Genomic DNA, 15,775 nt, shown 5'->3' with positions numbered 1-15,775 from the left:
CGATGGCATCGTTGTGTGGGGTGACAGAGCACAGGAAGTGTTTGAGAAAGGGAAGAAAATACTCCAAATTCCTCTGAAAGCTGATTTTGCACTAAAAGAACTGAAGGTGAAGGGACGTGCACAAGAGATCCTGCTGCAGGCTGGCCAGGGTCAGGGGGACCAATGTTCAGGGACAGGCTGAGCATCGGTGAGGGGCTTCTCAGGAATTGCATGGTGCATCACTTGCTTTGTACATATTATTCTTATTAATGTTATTATTATTATTGTTATTATTACTATTTTAACTTCCTTTTCTCTCTTCTCAAATTTGAAATCATTCACTATTGTCTGGGCCCTTGTGCTAGTTGAAACAAATACACTGTCTACACATCAGGGTCACCTTCACATTGCCTTTGTCTCCTTGTTCTCACTGCCTCCAATGCCCTGCTCTAACGAGCTCCAAGGGAGGCTGTGTCAGTGCTGGCCCTCAGGGGGACACTGCAGGAAACTTGCCTCTGACTTGGACTTGTTGAGAGATGTCTGCAATTGTCTCTCAGTGCCTGAGGTTCGTGGGCTCCTCCCCAAAGCCCCCCGAGGGGGGATTCCAATGCCTTGGGCTGGGCGTCTGGTGCTGAGCTGGGCCGGGCTCGTGGGACAGAGAGAGCTCGTGGCAAGAGGGCCCTGGTGCAGAGAGACAGCTGTGCCCAGGAGCAGCTCCTGTGCACAGCGCAGCAGGGCTGGGGGCTCTGACCGCAGGTGGCACGGGGAGAGGAGAGAAGGAGAGAGGGCTTGGAGGCAGTGAGGAGCGCAGCAACAGAGGGCAGCGTGAGGCAGGACAGATCTGCAGGCTCCTGGCACCGTGAGTCTCTGGCAGCAGGGCCATGCAGGTGGGGTTGCCAGAGGGGTCTTCTGCAGCTGGCACATCCGATTCCTGATAGCATCTGTCGGGATAGTTGTATCTCTGTTTTTCCAGAAAAGTGTAGAAGATGCTGTAGAGAATGGCATTTATATGAGGAAATTTCCAGAGGAAGACTGAGGCTTGGTTTATCTTTTGGGAAAGGCTTTTTTTTTTTGGATTCTGTGCTTTCAGATTCCTGTTCTGGAGGGGAATCTGAGTGAATCTGAGCACACAGCTTGTGGGATAAGTCTGTGAGCATGGACAGGGAGGAGACGTGGGGACGCAGAATCGGCTCCCAGCAGGGACACGGGCAGGCAGCAGGGACGTGGGCAGGCGGTGAGAGGGAGCTGCTGCCAGAAATGCTGTGTGAGGGAGGGCTCAGGCACCTCCCTGCCAGCCCCTGCAGGGCAGGCGCCTTCCCTGGGACACCCCCTGCTCTCCTCTGCCACCAGCACAGCCTCTGCCCTCAAGCCCCCGCTGTCCCCAGCAGGAGCTGCCTCCTCTGCAGGCAGAGCTGCAGCACAGGAGGGTGTGCTGAGTGTCCGTCTGTCCCTCCCTGGCCTTGCCTCCCCTGGCAGCAGCACGCTGCCATTCCTCCTGGCTTCTCCACCTGGCCGTGCTGCTGCTGCTCTTGTTCCCAGGCTGCCTGGGGATGGGGGTTTCACCTGCCCATGGGGTGAGCCCTCGGGGTGCTTGGGGGAAGGGGAGTACGGGGACAGGGTGAGGGGTCTGGAGATGGGCACTTGGAGCCTGGATTCCTCTGCTATCAGCAGTGTTCAAGCTCTTCTCAGGAGAACCTCCTTAGTGCAATTGTCCTGCAGTCAAAGAGATGCCCGCACAGAGCAGCTGAATCCAATGCAGGAAAGGGATCTGCCAGCTGTCTGTTTGCAATTGGGCAAGTGTTTTGAGGGGCTTAATTAAGAAATGGGAATGGTTTTCTCAGGTCACTCTGCCGTATTATTAGTGTATTTCTTTTCCTTGGGCAGGACGCCATGCCTGGAGGCAGGAAATGCCCAACAGCAGCTCTGTGAGCAAGTTCCTCCTGCTGGCATTCGCAGACACGCGGGAGCTGCAGCTCCTGCACTTCGGGCTCTTCCTGGGCATCTACCTGGCTGCCCTCCTGGGCAACGGCCTCATCCTCACCGCCGTAGCCTGCGACCACCGCCTCCACACCCCCATGTACTTCTTCCTCCTCAACCTCGCCCTCCTCGACCTGGGCTGCATCTCCACCACTCTGCCCAAAGCCATAGCCAATGCCCTCTGGGACACCAGGGCCATCTCCTATCAAGGCTGTGCTGCACAGGTCTTTTTCTTTCTCTTCTTCATATCAGCAGAATATTATCCTCTTACTGTCATGTCCTACGACCGCTACGCTGCCATCTGCAAGCCCCTGCACTACGGGAGCCTCGTGGGCAGCAGAGCTTGTGCCCAGATGGCAGCAGCTGCCTGGGGCAGTGGCTTTCTCAATGCTGTCCTGCACACGGCCACTACATTTTCCCTGCCCCTCTGCCAAGGCAATGCTGTGGAGCAGTTCTTCTGTGAGATCCCCCAGATCCTCAAGCTGTCCTGCTCAGATGCCTACCTCAGGGAAGTTGGGGCACTTTTGTGTAGTGTTTCTTTAGCTTTTGGCTGTTTTGTTTTCATTGTTTTTTCCTATGTGCAGATCTTCAGGGCCGTGCTGAGGATCCCCTCTGAGCAGGGCCGGCACAAAGCCTTTTCCATGTGCCTCCCTCACCTGGCCGTGGTCTCCCTGTTTGTCAGCACTGCCATGGTTGCCTACCTGAAGCCCCCCTCCATCTCTTCACCATCCCTGGACCTGGTGCTAGCAGTTCTGTACTCGGTGGTGCCTCCAGTACTGAACCCCCTCATCTACAGCATGAGGAACAAGGAGCTTAAGCAAGCGCTGTGGAAATTAATGACTAGATGTGTTTCAGAAGCAATAAATTCCCATTCTACATCTGCAGATGACTAGTAATATCAATGACTAGAAGAACAACTAATATTATATATATAATTATTTTTGTGTTTGTGTATTTATGAGTGTTTTCATTACAGAACTTTCTTTGTTTCAATGTCTAAAGTTGCCCATTAAAATGATATGATTCTTCTCATTCAATCTCAGAGATTCTGTATACGAGGAGCCCGTCTCTCTGTGAACATAAACAAAGTGAAGGAGCCTGCACTGCCTTCCTTGTGTGACGTCCTTCCTGTGAGAGCTGCTCTGGCTCTGCAGGGGCAGTGCCATGTGCAGGGCTGCAGAGGAAAAGAGTCCCATCCCAGCAGCACGGGCAGGGAGCACCAGCGCTTGGGGCATGCCGAGCTGCTCTCTTGCCACTGCCCCCCTCTCGTGCTGAGCCCTGCTGGTGGGGTCAGGCCCGGCTGCTCCTGTAGCTTGGTGCCAGTGCTGCTGTGGGGCTGTGCTGGGACTGCAGGCAGGGACAGGCAGTGGGCACGGCAGTGGCACAGCCGGCCTCCAGAGAAGCATTTCAGTACTCAGAAAGAATCTCCTCAGGGCTCTGCCTGAAGGCTGATGTCTTCTTAAAAAACTGTGGTCAAGAACATTTCCAAGGAATAGACAACAAAGAGGATATTTGCCTTTCGTGTTCCTCCACTAGATCCATGTGCTGAAATCAGGGTCACAGCACGGTCTTGTAGGGACTGAGGGCTCGGCAAGGACTCATCTGCTGTTGGTTGCACCTGGCAGGCAGCGAAAACCACAGAGCCGTTAGCTCACTGCCACCACGTGAATCGAAAACAGAAGAAGTACAAGAACTCATCAGTTGAGGTAAAGTCAGTCTAATAAGAAAACAAACAAACAACAACAAAAAAAGAAAAAATTAAAAAAATAAAAAATATAAAAATAATAAAAACAATAATAAATAAAAATAAAAATAAAAATAAAAATAAAAATAAAAATAAAAATAAAAATAAAAATAAAAATAAAAATAAAAATATAAAAATAAAAAAATAAAAATAAAAATAAAAATAAAAATAAAAATAAAAATAAAAATAAAAATAAAAATAAAAATAAAAATAAAAATAAATAAAAATAAAAATAAAAATAAAAATAAAAATAAAAATAAATAAAAAAGTGCTCCCTGTTTGTCAGCAATGCCATGTTTGCCTACCTGAAGCCCCCCTCCATCTCCTCACCATCCTTGGACCTGCTGCTGGCAGTTTTATATGTAGTAGTACCTCCAGCAGTGAACCCCCTCATCTACAGCATGAGGAACCAGGACCTGAAAGACACACTGAAGAAAATGATTCTAGTGGTAATATTTACTTAGCAATCAATTGGCTATCTCCCTTTTCTAGTTTATCTCCAGTTAATCTCAGGCAATTTTTGACCTTTAGGTACGTATTCTTTAAAATTCTGTTTGCAGATAAATATTTGCTTTCATTTCTCTTTTCCAGATGACCAACCCTCTGTGTGACCCAGAGGCTTCCTCTGAATGTGTTTATTCCTAAATGACACCTGGCCTCCATTGTGGCATCTTGTTAGTAAAATGAAGTTGCTGAGTGCTCAGGGCTCTTCTTCCCAAACTGGAGTGCAGAAGGCGCTCAGGGAATGCCAGGCTCAAGGCCTCACTCTTGTGCTTGGGTGCCACCTGGACACAGGGGCACGAGGACACGGAGTGCTGGGTGAGGGAGTCAGGGCTGGACTGAGTCGTCACTGGTGGAATCCCAGTGCCCCTGGAGGCCCTGACGGGTCAAGAAGCAGCTTCCTGGGATTGCAATGTGATAGGGCTGGCGGCATCAGGGAGGTATCGGGAGCCACCAGGATACCCTAAGGGTTCTCCTGGGATGCCGTGTGCCTTGTGTTGGGTGGGCAGCGAGTGGGTCTTCACAGTAAAGCCAAGCCAAAGGATGCACGGGCTGATGGGAGCTCTGCAATGCCAGGACACACAGCGAGGCCACAGCACAGAGGTCTCAGAGGCCTTCAGTGATCAGTAGGGAAGGGCCAAGACTGGGTGACCAGGCAAGGGCAGGGAGGTGGGGAGAGGTGGGCAGGGGCTGGGCTGGGCTGGGCAGTGCCCGGCAGAGGGCACCAGCAGCGTCAGGGAGCGGTGGCAGCATGCAGGGGAGGGCTCCCAGCAGGGCTTGGTGCTGCAGAGCCAGGGCTGGGGAAGGGAGCCCAGAGCTGCAGGGGCAGGGGACACGAGGCCGCTCGGGGCCCTTGCTGGCCTGGGCAGAGCAGGAAGGGGGCCCAGGGCATTCGTCCCCTCAGCGCAGCCTGCCACGACCTGCACGGCGCTCACGGAGCGTCCAGGGCCAGGCTCTGCCCCGTGGTGCGCAGGGAGAGGGCAAAGCCTCTCTGAAAAAGAGGCTGAAACTGAAAAAGGTCCCTCCGCTGCCCTGTGGTGTGACAGGGCCAGGGTGGGGCAGGTTACCTTTATTTGATGTAGTTCTTGTGTAATTTGCATTGGTGATGGCACAAAAAGACAGCTCCTTCACCAGTGATGTACATCCTTCTTCATTATAGGACACAACTCAACGTCCTTCACTCTGCTTCATCTCACAGATGAACGGGATTAGGTCTCCTTGATTACTCTGAGGCACAGTGCAGTGCTTTTTGCCTTCTGACACTCCAGCACAATATGTGTGACTTTCCCTTACTCTGCACATTGACCTGACGGGTCATTTCACATTTTTCACTTTCATATCCCTAGTTGGAAGGGGATGATTCCCCAAAGTGGGGCAAGCTGATGGGTTCTGCCTCAGCCATTTGAAGCATGCTATACTTGAGTTTTTCATCCTGAGTTTGCTAAAGATGACCCAGGATGGTAAATGGATGTTTAGGTGTCTAGTACGAATAAGGGAAAGTATCTCAGGTTTCCAAAGGCCATTTCAAATCTAGGTCAATCCCAGGAACCCACTGAAGAAGGGGTTTGTCTTTGAAGGGGTTTCCTGTGCTGGGCTGGGCTGCAGTTACAGGGACAAAGACCACTGCTGACAGTGGAGGTGCCCTGGGAATTCCAACTGGCTCCACCTGATTTCCCCAAAGGGCTCCGGTCTCCTGCAGGTCTCTTCTGACATCTGCTAGTCCAGGGAAGTGCCTCAAACACAACGGGGCCACAGGAGGTTTTCCCTGGTTATGCTTATGGTCACACAGCAAAGCTCTGCCTCAATACCCAGTAATTTTTTTAGTACTTAACTAATAAAGCAACTACTCTTCAGCTCAAATGATTCAACCCCTTCCATTAAATGTCTCACGTGAATGATAATTTCTATCATGATGAAATGTTAATTTTCCGGATGTGTATTCATTACAGGAGGAGAAATACTGATGTTCACCTGTACTTGCATTGTCATCGCTTTGTCTATCATGGTGTGCTCCCTCATCTTCCAGGCTCAAAAGCCGTCTTCATTACACAGACCCTGCTAAATGTCCCCTTTGCAGCTGCCTGTCTGGACCTATGCACTTCCCATGCTTCTCCTGCTTTGCCCTCCCCTTACTCTTTGATCATTCAGACCGCCCTCACCAACCCAGTTGCTGCTTTGCGTTTCAGTGAGTTCCAGCTCGCCCATCCCTCAGCAGTCTGTCTAATGGTTTCCTTAGCAAGAAACTCATCGTTTATCATTGAATTAGTAAGATATGGATTAATACTAACACTATGATTTTAAATTTCCTATTAATCAGTGTAAAATACATCAAGTACCATCATCCTTTTGGGAAGGTAAACGTCACTGGAGGCAACAAAATGAAGAACTTGAACTTTGTTCGTTTTTTTTTTTTTTAAATTGCAACATGATTTCCTGTGTTGTTTTTTGTTTGTTTGGTTGTTTTTTTTTAGTAGAAAAAACCCTACTCTTCCTACCTAAGCAGGGCTCCAAAGGAGAAACCCTAGAACAGTGTCTATAGGAGAATGATGCTCTAAACTGAAATGGTACAAAATTCAGCCTTTAAAATGAGGAAAGATTTCTATTAGATGCTCTTTGAAATCTTCCTCCTTAACTACACAATGAAAGCTCTCCAATTAGCTCTACAAGTCTTGAAGACGTGAAGAAAATTATGGGAGAGATATGTCTGCTTAGGACATTCTGCATTTTAATGAGTTCCATGGTGTATTTTGGTGTTCAGTCTATGAAGGAGAATGATGTAACCGCTTGAGAAGGTAAAGTCAGAAGGAAAAGTTGAAGTGACTTGGAGTATTAATGGGCCCCACTGAGGGCTGTTACTATCAAAACCTCCCCAGGGACTTGCTAGGGCAGATCATTGGAGGCCATGATTCCAGACAGGCAAAGCGCTGTGCTGAGAAAAGTCTTGGTTGGTTTTGGTGAAGCAGAAGGTCCAAGGCCTGACCCCAGCCCCTGGGAGGGGAGATCCTGCACCCCCACGTCTGGCTCAGGGCTCTTCTTGGGGTCTGTATGATGTGGTGGGCAGTGTGATGCCACGGGAAGAACCTCATTAGGACACCTCCCCACCCCTGCACAGGGTATCAAGGAAGCAGTGAGGCCCCATTGCAATGACTCTATCTCGTCTCCTCAGAAGCTCTAGGCAAAGGGACAAAAACGTCAGGGCTGTTGGGGCCTTCCGTTCCCGCCAGCACCCTCTGCCTTCTCCTCTGCAGGCTTTCCTATGCTGTTCCACACTTTGCCCTATTTCCTTGAAGTCTGCAGACACCCATCTCTGTCCACCACCTTGCTCTCATCCCAGCATTTCCATCATTTCACCAATATCTCATCAACCCTCACCAGCTGTTCCTTGAAACACAAAGCTAGGGTGTGATCATAGATACTCACCAGCATCTCCCAAGGCCTGGGCCTGCTGCTGGCCTTGCAGCTTCTTGGCTAGACACAGCCAAGCCTTGTGCCTCCTGCTGTCCAGTCCTGGCCTCAAGCAGAAGGGACAGGACAGCCCCTCTGCGGGCCTTCTTTCTGTCTGGGTCCTCCTGGGGACGGAGGCAGAGGGGATCCCACAGGCAGCATGCCAAGCAGGGGCCTTCTGCTGGCCTAGCAGGGCCACTGGCAGATGTCAGCCCCAAAGTGCACATCCCAGGGAGAAGCCAAGGGTAGCCAAGACAGGCAAAGCGCTGTGCTGAGAAAAGTCTTGGTTGGTTTTGGTGAAGCAGAAGGTCCAAGGCCTGACCCCAGCCCCTGGGAGGGGAGATCCTGCACCCCCACGTCTGGCTCAGGGCTCTTCTTGGGGTCTGTATGATGTGGTGGGCAGTGTGATGCCACGGGAAGAACCTCATTAGGACACCTCCCCACCCCTGCACAGGGTATCAAGGAAGCAGTGAGGCCCCATTGCAATGACTATATCTCGTCTCCTCAGAAGCTCCAGCCAAAGGGACAAAAACGTCAGGGCTGTTGGGGCCTTCCCTTCTTGCCAGCACCCTCTGCCTTCTCCTCTGCAGGCTTTCCTATGCTGTCCCACGCTTTGCCCTATTTCCTTGAAGTCTGCAGACACCCATCTCTGTTCACCGCCTTGCTCTCATCCCGGCATTTCCATCATCTCACCCATGTCTCGTCAACACTCAGCTGTTCCTTGAAACACAAAGCTAGGGTCTAATCTTTCGGTGACCTCTGGCACCACAGCATTACTCTTTGAGGGACATTTCTTCCTCCTCGTGGCCAGTGACACCCTTCCAAGGTGCACTTTGTGGCAGTTTCTCTCTCCTGCTCTTTCCTACTACCAAAGAAAGCTCCATCAGGGTGGAAACCACTCCTGAAGCAGGCATCCCAACCCATCAGGCTCCTTGCAGCCTCTCAGACAAGCAGACAGAAGTCACCTCACCAGCATCTTCCAAGGCCTGGGCCTGCTGCTGGCCTTGCAGCTTCTTGGCTAGACACAGCCAAGCCTTGGGCCTACTGCTGTCCAGTCCTGGCCTCAAGCAGAAGGGACAGCACAACCCCTGTGTGGGCCTTCTTTCTGTCTGGGTCCTCCTGGGGATGGAGGCAGAGGGGATCTCTGAGGGGATCTTCTCTCCCCTGAGAAGAGGAGGCTCAGGGGCGACCTTATCGCTCTCTACAGTTACCTTAAAGGAGGCTGTAAAGAGGTGGGGGTTGGTCTGTTCTCCTACGTGCCTGGTGACAGGACAGAGGGGATCCCACAGGCAGCATGCCAAGCAGGGGCCTTCTGCTGGCCTAGCAGGGCCACTGGCAGATGTCAGCCCCAAAGTGCACATCCCAGGGAGAAGCCAAGGCTGACCTGCCACCTCCAGACACAAGGGACCTCACAGTCCCTTTGCGTGACACGTTCCTGCTGCTGCCCTATCAGCTGCAGAGACAGAAGTGACCTCCCAGTCACTGCCCCAGTCCCATTCCTCCTGCTGGGGCAGGAGATCCTGAGGCAGAGCTGACCTCTCTCTAGACCCCTTGGTACCTGTTTTTCACTTTCTGGGTTAGAGATTAAGCAAAGTTTTAGTCGGAGTGTTTGGTGTTCTGCTTGTGGTGTCAGGTCTGTGGTTAAGGTATGGACAAGCTCTGTGTTTTAGGGTTTTTTAGGTCTGCCAAGAAGTCTAAAGTTACATAGAAAATTTTAATTTTAGTGTTAAGGGAAGGGATTAACTGTGAACAAGAGAGATAATGGATTCCTTTCAGAGTCCTTTCAGGATTCCTTTCAAATATCTGTAGGATCATCCTCCACAATGTGCCCATCAGCTCTGCACCTCCACAAAACTACATTTCCTACCTACAAGTTTTGTTTCCAGAATGGCTTCTATGTTCCAGGGTTCCTTTTTCCAGGCCCTCACACATGGTTTTGTTTCGGATGAGCAGGGATGGGATAAGGAAAGCGAAGGCACAGATGGAACTGACCTTGGGAGGGGATGCAAAGAATAACAGGAAGAGATTCTACAGATACATGGCTCAGAATAGAAAGGCCAAGGTGTTCCCCCTCTGATGGATGAGAAGGGTGAACTGGTAATGACAGACATGGAGAAGGCTGAGGGACTCAGCAACGTCTTCTCCTCAGTCTTCACCGCCAGTCAGGTTTCCCAAGTCTTTCATTTCCCTGAACCCACAGATGGAGGCTGGGGGTCAAAGTCCGACCTGCTGTAAGTGAAGAGCAGGTTCGAGACCACCTGATGAACCGAAACACGTACAAGTCTAAGGGGCCTGATGAGTTGCATCCCAGGGTCCTGAGGGAACTGGCTGATGTAGTTGCCAAGCCTCTCTCCATCATATTTGAAGAGTCCTGGCAGTCAGGTGAAGTCCCTGGTGACTGGAAAAAGGGAAACATCACTCCCCTTTTGATTAAGGGTAGGAAGGAGGACCCAGGGAACTACAGAACGGTGAACCACACCTCTGTGCCTGGCAAGATCATGGAAAAGATCCTCCTGGAATCAATGTCAAGGCACATGCAAGAGAAAGAAGTTTATCTGAGACAGCCAGCATGGCTTCACCAAAGGGTAGGCTGTGCCGGACCAGTCTGGTTTCTTTCTACAATGGAGTGACCACATCAGACGACAAGGGAAGACCGACCGATGTCATCTTCTTGGAATTGTGTTGTCACAGTCCCCCATGACATCCTGGTCTCCAAATTGGAGAGATACACATTAGATGTTTGGACCATTGAGTGGATAAGGAGTTGGCTTGAAGGTCACACCCAGAGAGTGATGGTCAATGGCTCTATATCCAAGTGGAGGCTGGTGATGAGTGGTGTCCCTCAGGGGTCTATCCTGAGACCGGTACTGTTTAATATCTTTATCAATGACAGGGACAGGGGGGTTGAGTGCACCCTCAGCAAGTGTGCAGATGACACCAAGCTCAGGGGAGTAGTTGATGCAACAGAGGAAGGGATGCCATCCAAAGGGTCCTGGACAAGCTTGAAATTTGGGCCCATGTGAACTTAAGGAGGGTCAACACGTCCAAGTGCAAGGTGCTGCACCTGGGCCAGGGAAGTCCCAGACATGGGGATAGGCTGGGAGAAGAACTCATTGAGAGTAGCCCTGCAGAGAAGGACTTGGGGGTTCTGCTGCATGAAAAGCTCAACATGAGCCAGCAGTGCGTGGTTGTAGCCCAGAAGGCCAACTGCATCCTGGGCTGCATCAAGAGAGGGGTGGCCAGCAGGTGGAGGCAGGTGATTGTCCCCCTCTCCTCTGCCCTTGTGAGGCCCCACTTGGAGTCCTGCGTCCAGGTCTGGAGCCCCCAGCACAAGAAGGATGTGGGCTGTTAGAGTGCATGCAAAGGAGGGCCACGAAGATGATCAAGGGGCTGGAGGCCACAAAGATGTTTAAGGGGATGGGGCACCTCTCCTATGAAGAAAGGCTGAGAATGTTGGGGCTGTTCAGCCTACCAGAGGAGAAGGCTGTGGGGTGGTGTGGTTGCAGACTTTCAATACTTAAAGAGCCTTATAAAAGGGATGGAGAAGGACTCTTTACTCAGGTAGATAATGATAGGACAAGGGGAAGTGGTTTTAAATTAAAAGGGGAAATTCCTATTAAATGTTAGCAAGAAATTTTTCACTCAGAGGGTAGTGAGGCACTGGAACAGGTTTTCCACAGAGGTATTGGATGCCCCGTCTCTGCAGGTCTTCAAGAGCAAGTTAGATGAAATCTTGAGCAACCATTATCTCCTGGGAGGTGTCACTGCCCGTGGTAGGGGGGTTGGAACCAGATGATCTTTGAGGTCCTTTCCAGCCCAGGCCATGCAATGATTCCATGATTCTATGACTGGTTAAAAAAACTTGTTATGCAGAAGGACAAGAATAACAGTATTTCTATCAATATAAAATGTTGAATTATTAATAAAAATACACTTAAGGAAATCATTCTCTCAGTTTCCCAAATAACCAGGTAGTCCTGTTAGGATTATTTCTAATATTACATTTTGAAAATAAGTTTAATGACAAAAATCGTATGATAATAATCACAATAATGAAGTCAATCTTGGTGACGAAGAAGCATGTATAGAATTAGTTTCCTCACTACATCTTTGAGCTCCTGGTTCCTCATGCTGTAGATGAGGGGGTTCACGGCTGGAGGCACCACCGAGTACAGAAAAGACAGCACCAGGTCCAGCGATTGGGAGGTGATGGAGGGAGGTTTCAAGTAGCCAAACAAGCCACTGCTAACAGTCATAGTCACTACGGCCAGGTGAGGGAGACACGTGGAAAAGGCTTTGTGCCGGCCCTGAGAAGAGGGCATCCTCAGCACAGCCCTGAAAATCTGCACATAGGACAGCACAATGTAAAGAAAACAGAAAAACACTAAAGAAAGAGTAAAGACAAGTGCGCCAACTTCCCTGAGGTAGGTGTCTGAGCAGGAGAGCTTGAGGATCTGGGGGATTTCACAGAAGAACTGGTCCACAGCATTGCCATGGCAGAGGGGCAGGGAAAATGTAGTGGCCGTGTGCAGGACAGCATTGAGAAAGCCACTGCCCCAGGCAGCTGCTGCCATCTGGGCACAAGCTCTGCTGCCCACGAGGCTCCCGTAGTGCAAGGGCTTGCAGATGGCAGCGTAGCGGTCGTAGGCCATGCTGGTGAGAAGGGAAAACTCTGCTCCAATGAAGAAGACTAAAAAGAAGACCTGTGCAGCACACCCTTGATAGGAGATGGCCCTGGTGTCCCAGAGGGCATTGGCCATAGCTTTGGGCAGAGTGGTGGAGATGCAGCCCAGGTCGAGGAGGGCGAGGTTGAGGAGGAAGAAGTCCATGGGGGTGTGGAGGCGGTGGTCGCAGGCTACGGCGGTGAGGATGAGGCCGTTGCCCAGGAGGGCAGCCAGGTAGATGCCCAGGAAGAGCCCGAAGTGCAGGAGCTGCAGCTCCCGCGTGTCTGCGAATGCCAGCAGGAGGAACTCGCTCACAGAGCTGCTGTTGGCCATTTCCTGCTTCTGGGCATGGGGTCCTGCCCATGGAGCAAAAGCACAGTAAGATAGTACAGAATTACCTGATAATAACTAATTCCATTTTGTCCTCTCAAGCAGACATTGGTCAGGTCCCTTTCATGAGTTTTAACTGACACTGACTGAGGGTGTCCCTGGAATAAGGGGACTTTGCTGTGGTCAATGTAGTAATCAGTCCTCACCTATAACAATAAGGAAAGGGGAACATGTGGTAATCCCTGATTAAATTCACTCCTGATATCAAGTGATTATCCACACTGCTCTTCCAAATTCACCCAACTGCATAGCAGGGCTGTTAGAATTTCTGTTTCTTTTTTCTTTTATATTTTCGTTCCTTCTGTACTCCAAGTGAAACCTTGTCGATCCTCACATACAAAGGGACTGTCCCTTCCGAGTGGACAGCCAGTCTGTCAAGAAAGGCTGGTCTCTTCTGCTGGCATGTCTATGAGCGGCGGGATAACTACATGTTCACCTGAAAAGAACCAGGACACTGCTGAATCAGGGCTCAACGTGCCCATCTCCAGACCCCTCACCCTGTCCCCGTACTCCCGTTCCCCAAAGCACCCCGAGGGCTCACTCTATGCTCTATGGGCATGTGAAACCCCCATCCCCAGGCAGCCTGGGAACAAGACCAGCAGCAGCATGGCCAGGTGGAGAAGCCAGGAGGAATGGCAGCGTCTACTTCATATTGGAGAAAGAGAGAGATCTATCCTGTCAGATGCTATCAGGAATCGGATGTGCCAGCTGTAGAAGACCCCTCTGGCAACTGCAGCTGCATGGCCCTGCTGCCAGAGACTCACGGTGCCAAGAGCCTGCAGATCTGTCCTGCCACACGCTGCCCTCTGTTGCTGCGCTCCTCACTGCCTCCAAGCCCTCTCTCCTTCTCTCCTCTCCCCGTGCCACCTGCGGTCAGAGCCCCCAGCCCTGCTGCGCTGTGCACAGGAGCTGCTCCTGGGCACAGCTGTCTCTCTGCACCAGGGCCCTCTTGCCACGAGCTCTCTCTGTCCCACGAGCCCGGCCCAGCTCAGCACCAGACGCCCAGCCCAAGGCATTGGAATCCCCCCTCGGGGGGCTTTGCTGAGGAGCCCACGAACCTCAGGCACTGAGAGACAATTGAAGACATCTCTCAAGAAGTCCAAGTCAGAGGCAAGTTTCCTGCAGTGTCCCCCTGAGGGCCAGCACTGACACAGCCTCCCTCGGAGCTCGTTAGAGCAGAGCATTGGAGGCAGGGAGGACAAGCAGACAAAGGCAATGTGAAGGTGGAACTGATGTGTAGGAAAACTGGATGTGTTTCACTATATAGAAGAAGGGCCAGGCTTTGAACCCCAGCCCCTGGGAAGGGAGATCCTTTCCCTTCACACACTGCTCAGGGCTCTTCGTGGGGCAGGAGGAGATGGGGATGTGCATGGCCAAGTGCAGGAGAATGGTACGAGCCCTGCCTAGTTCATGGCTGGGGGCGAGGAGGCAATGAGGCCCTGGTGCTTTCACGATAAGCTGTCTCCTCCTAGGCCTCAGTGGCAGAGACAACAGCCAGAGCCATGGACACAAAGCCCTGGGTCCTGTTGGGACTCTCAGCCTTGCTACAGCCATTGCTCCTCTCCACACCAGGCTGTCCTAGGGAGTCCCAGAACTTCACCTCTTTTCCTGCTGGCACTAGACCCTTGTCCGTGTGGTATCTCACAGGATCTGAGCTGAGTCTGATACCTCAGATCTTCTTGGTGGCCATGCTCCTCGTAAGGCAGCTCTGTAGGAAGCTGGCCTGGTTCCTGGTGAGCAGCACCACTGCTCGTATGGCATCCCTCATGGGGGATGGTCATGAGTCTATGGAGCTAGATGGGATCCCCCTCATGGTACTGAGGGAGCTGGCAGAAGTGCTCACCAAGCCGCTTTCCATCATTTATCAGCAGTCCTGGCTATCAGGGGTGTTCCCAGTCAACTGGTGACAGGGAAATATGATGCCCACCTACAAAATGGCTGGAAGGAGGATCTGGGGAACTACAGGCCTGTCAGTCTGACCAGTGACGGGGAAGTTCATGGAGCACATTATCTATCCGTGGGAAGGCCGGCAAGGCTAGCATCCTGGTGGGGGTCTGCTATAGACCGCCGAACCAGGATGCGGAGACGGATGAGGAGTTTTATAGGCAACTGACAGAAGTTGCAAAATCGTCGGCGCTTGTCCTCGTGGGGGACTTCAACTTCCCGGACATATCCTGGAAACACAACACGGCACAGAGAAAGCAGTCTAGGAGGTTTCTGGAGAGCGTGGGAGATAGCTTCCTGACGCAGCTGGTCAGTGAACCTACCAGGGGTGGTGCCCCGCTAGACCTTCTCTTCACAAACAGAGAAGGACTGGTGGGAGATGTGGTGGTCGGAAGCTGTCTGGGGCAGAGTGACCACGAAATGGTAGAGTTCTCTATTCTTGGCGAGGCCAGGAAGGGGACCAGTAAAACTGCTGTCTTGGACTTCCGGAGGGCTGACTTTGAGCTGCTCAGGACGCTGGTTGGCCGAGTCCCTTGGGAGGCGGTTCTGAAGGGCAGAGGAGTCCAGGAAGGCTGGGCGCTCCTCAAGAAGGAAATCGTGATGGCACAGGAGCGGTCCGTCCCCACGTGCCCAAAGATGAGCCGGCGTGGAAGAAGACCGGCCTGGCTCAACAGAGAGTTGCGGCTGGAGCTTAGCAGAAAAAAGAGGGTTTATAATCTTTGGAAAAAAGGGCGGGCCACTGAGGAGGACTACAAGGATGTAGCGAGGCTGTGCAGGGAGAAAATTAGAAAGGCCAAAGCTCATCTGGAGCTCAATCTGGCTACTGCCGTTAAAGACAACAAAAAATCCTTTTACAAATACATCAACGCGAAACGGAGGACTAGGGAGAATCTCCATCCTTTACTGGATGCGAGGGGAAACCTAGTTACTAAGGATGAGGAAAAGGCTGAGGTGCTTAATGCCGCCTTTGCCTCAGTCTTTAGCGGCAATACCGGTTGTTCTCCGGACACCCAGTGCCCTGAGCTGGTGGAAGGGGATGGGGAGCTGGATGTGGCCTTCGCTATCCATGAGGAAATGGTTGGCGACCTGCTACGGAGCTTGGATGTGCGCAAGTCGATGGGGCCGGATGGGA

The 15,775-nt window shown here is 51.6% G+C and overlaps 1 protein-coding gene across 1 annotated transcript; it reads left to right on the top strand.

The window, feature by feature from the left end:
• Window positions 1-1,886: 1,886 nt before the first annotated feature.
• Window positions 1,887-2,849, top strand: LOC136787752 (olfactory receptor 14C36-like). The gene has a single exon (XM_066985069.1). The coding sequence runs from the start codon at window positions 1,887-1,889 to the stop codon at window positions 2,847-2,849; it is 963 nt and encodes a 320-aa protein (XP_066841170.1).
• The last annotated feature ends 12,926 nt before the right edge of the window (window positions 2,850-15,775 follow it).

The sequence above is a fragment of the Anser cygnoides genome, chromosome 30, assembly GCF_040182565.1.
Source record: "Anser cygnoides isolate HZ-2024a breed goose chromosome 30, Taihu_goose_T2T_genome, whole genome shotgun sequence".
NCBI classification, from domain to species: domain Eukaryota; kingdom Metazoa; phylum Chordata; class Aves; order Anseriformes; family Anatidae; genus Anser; species Anser cygnoides.
The sequence above is the reverse complement of the archived record's forward strand: the minus strand, read 5'-3'. Positions and strand labels throughout refer to the sequence as shown.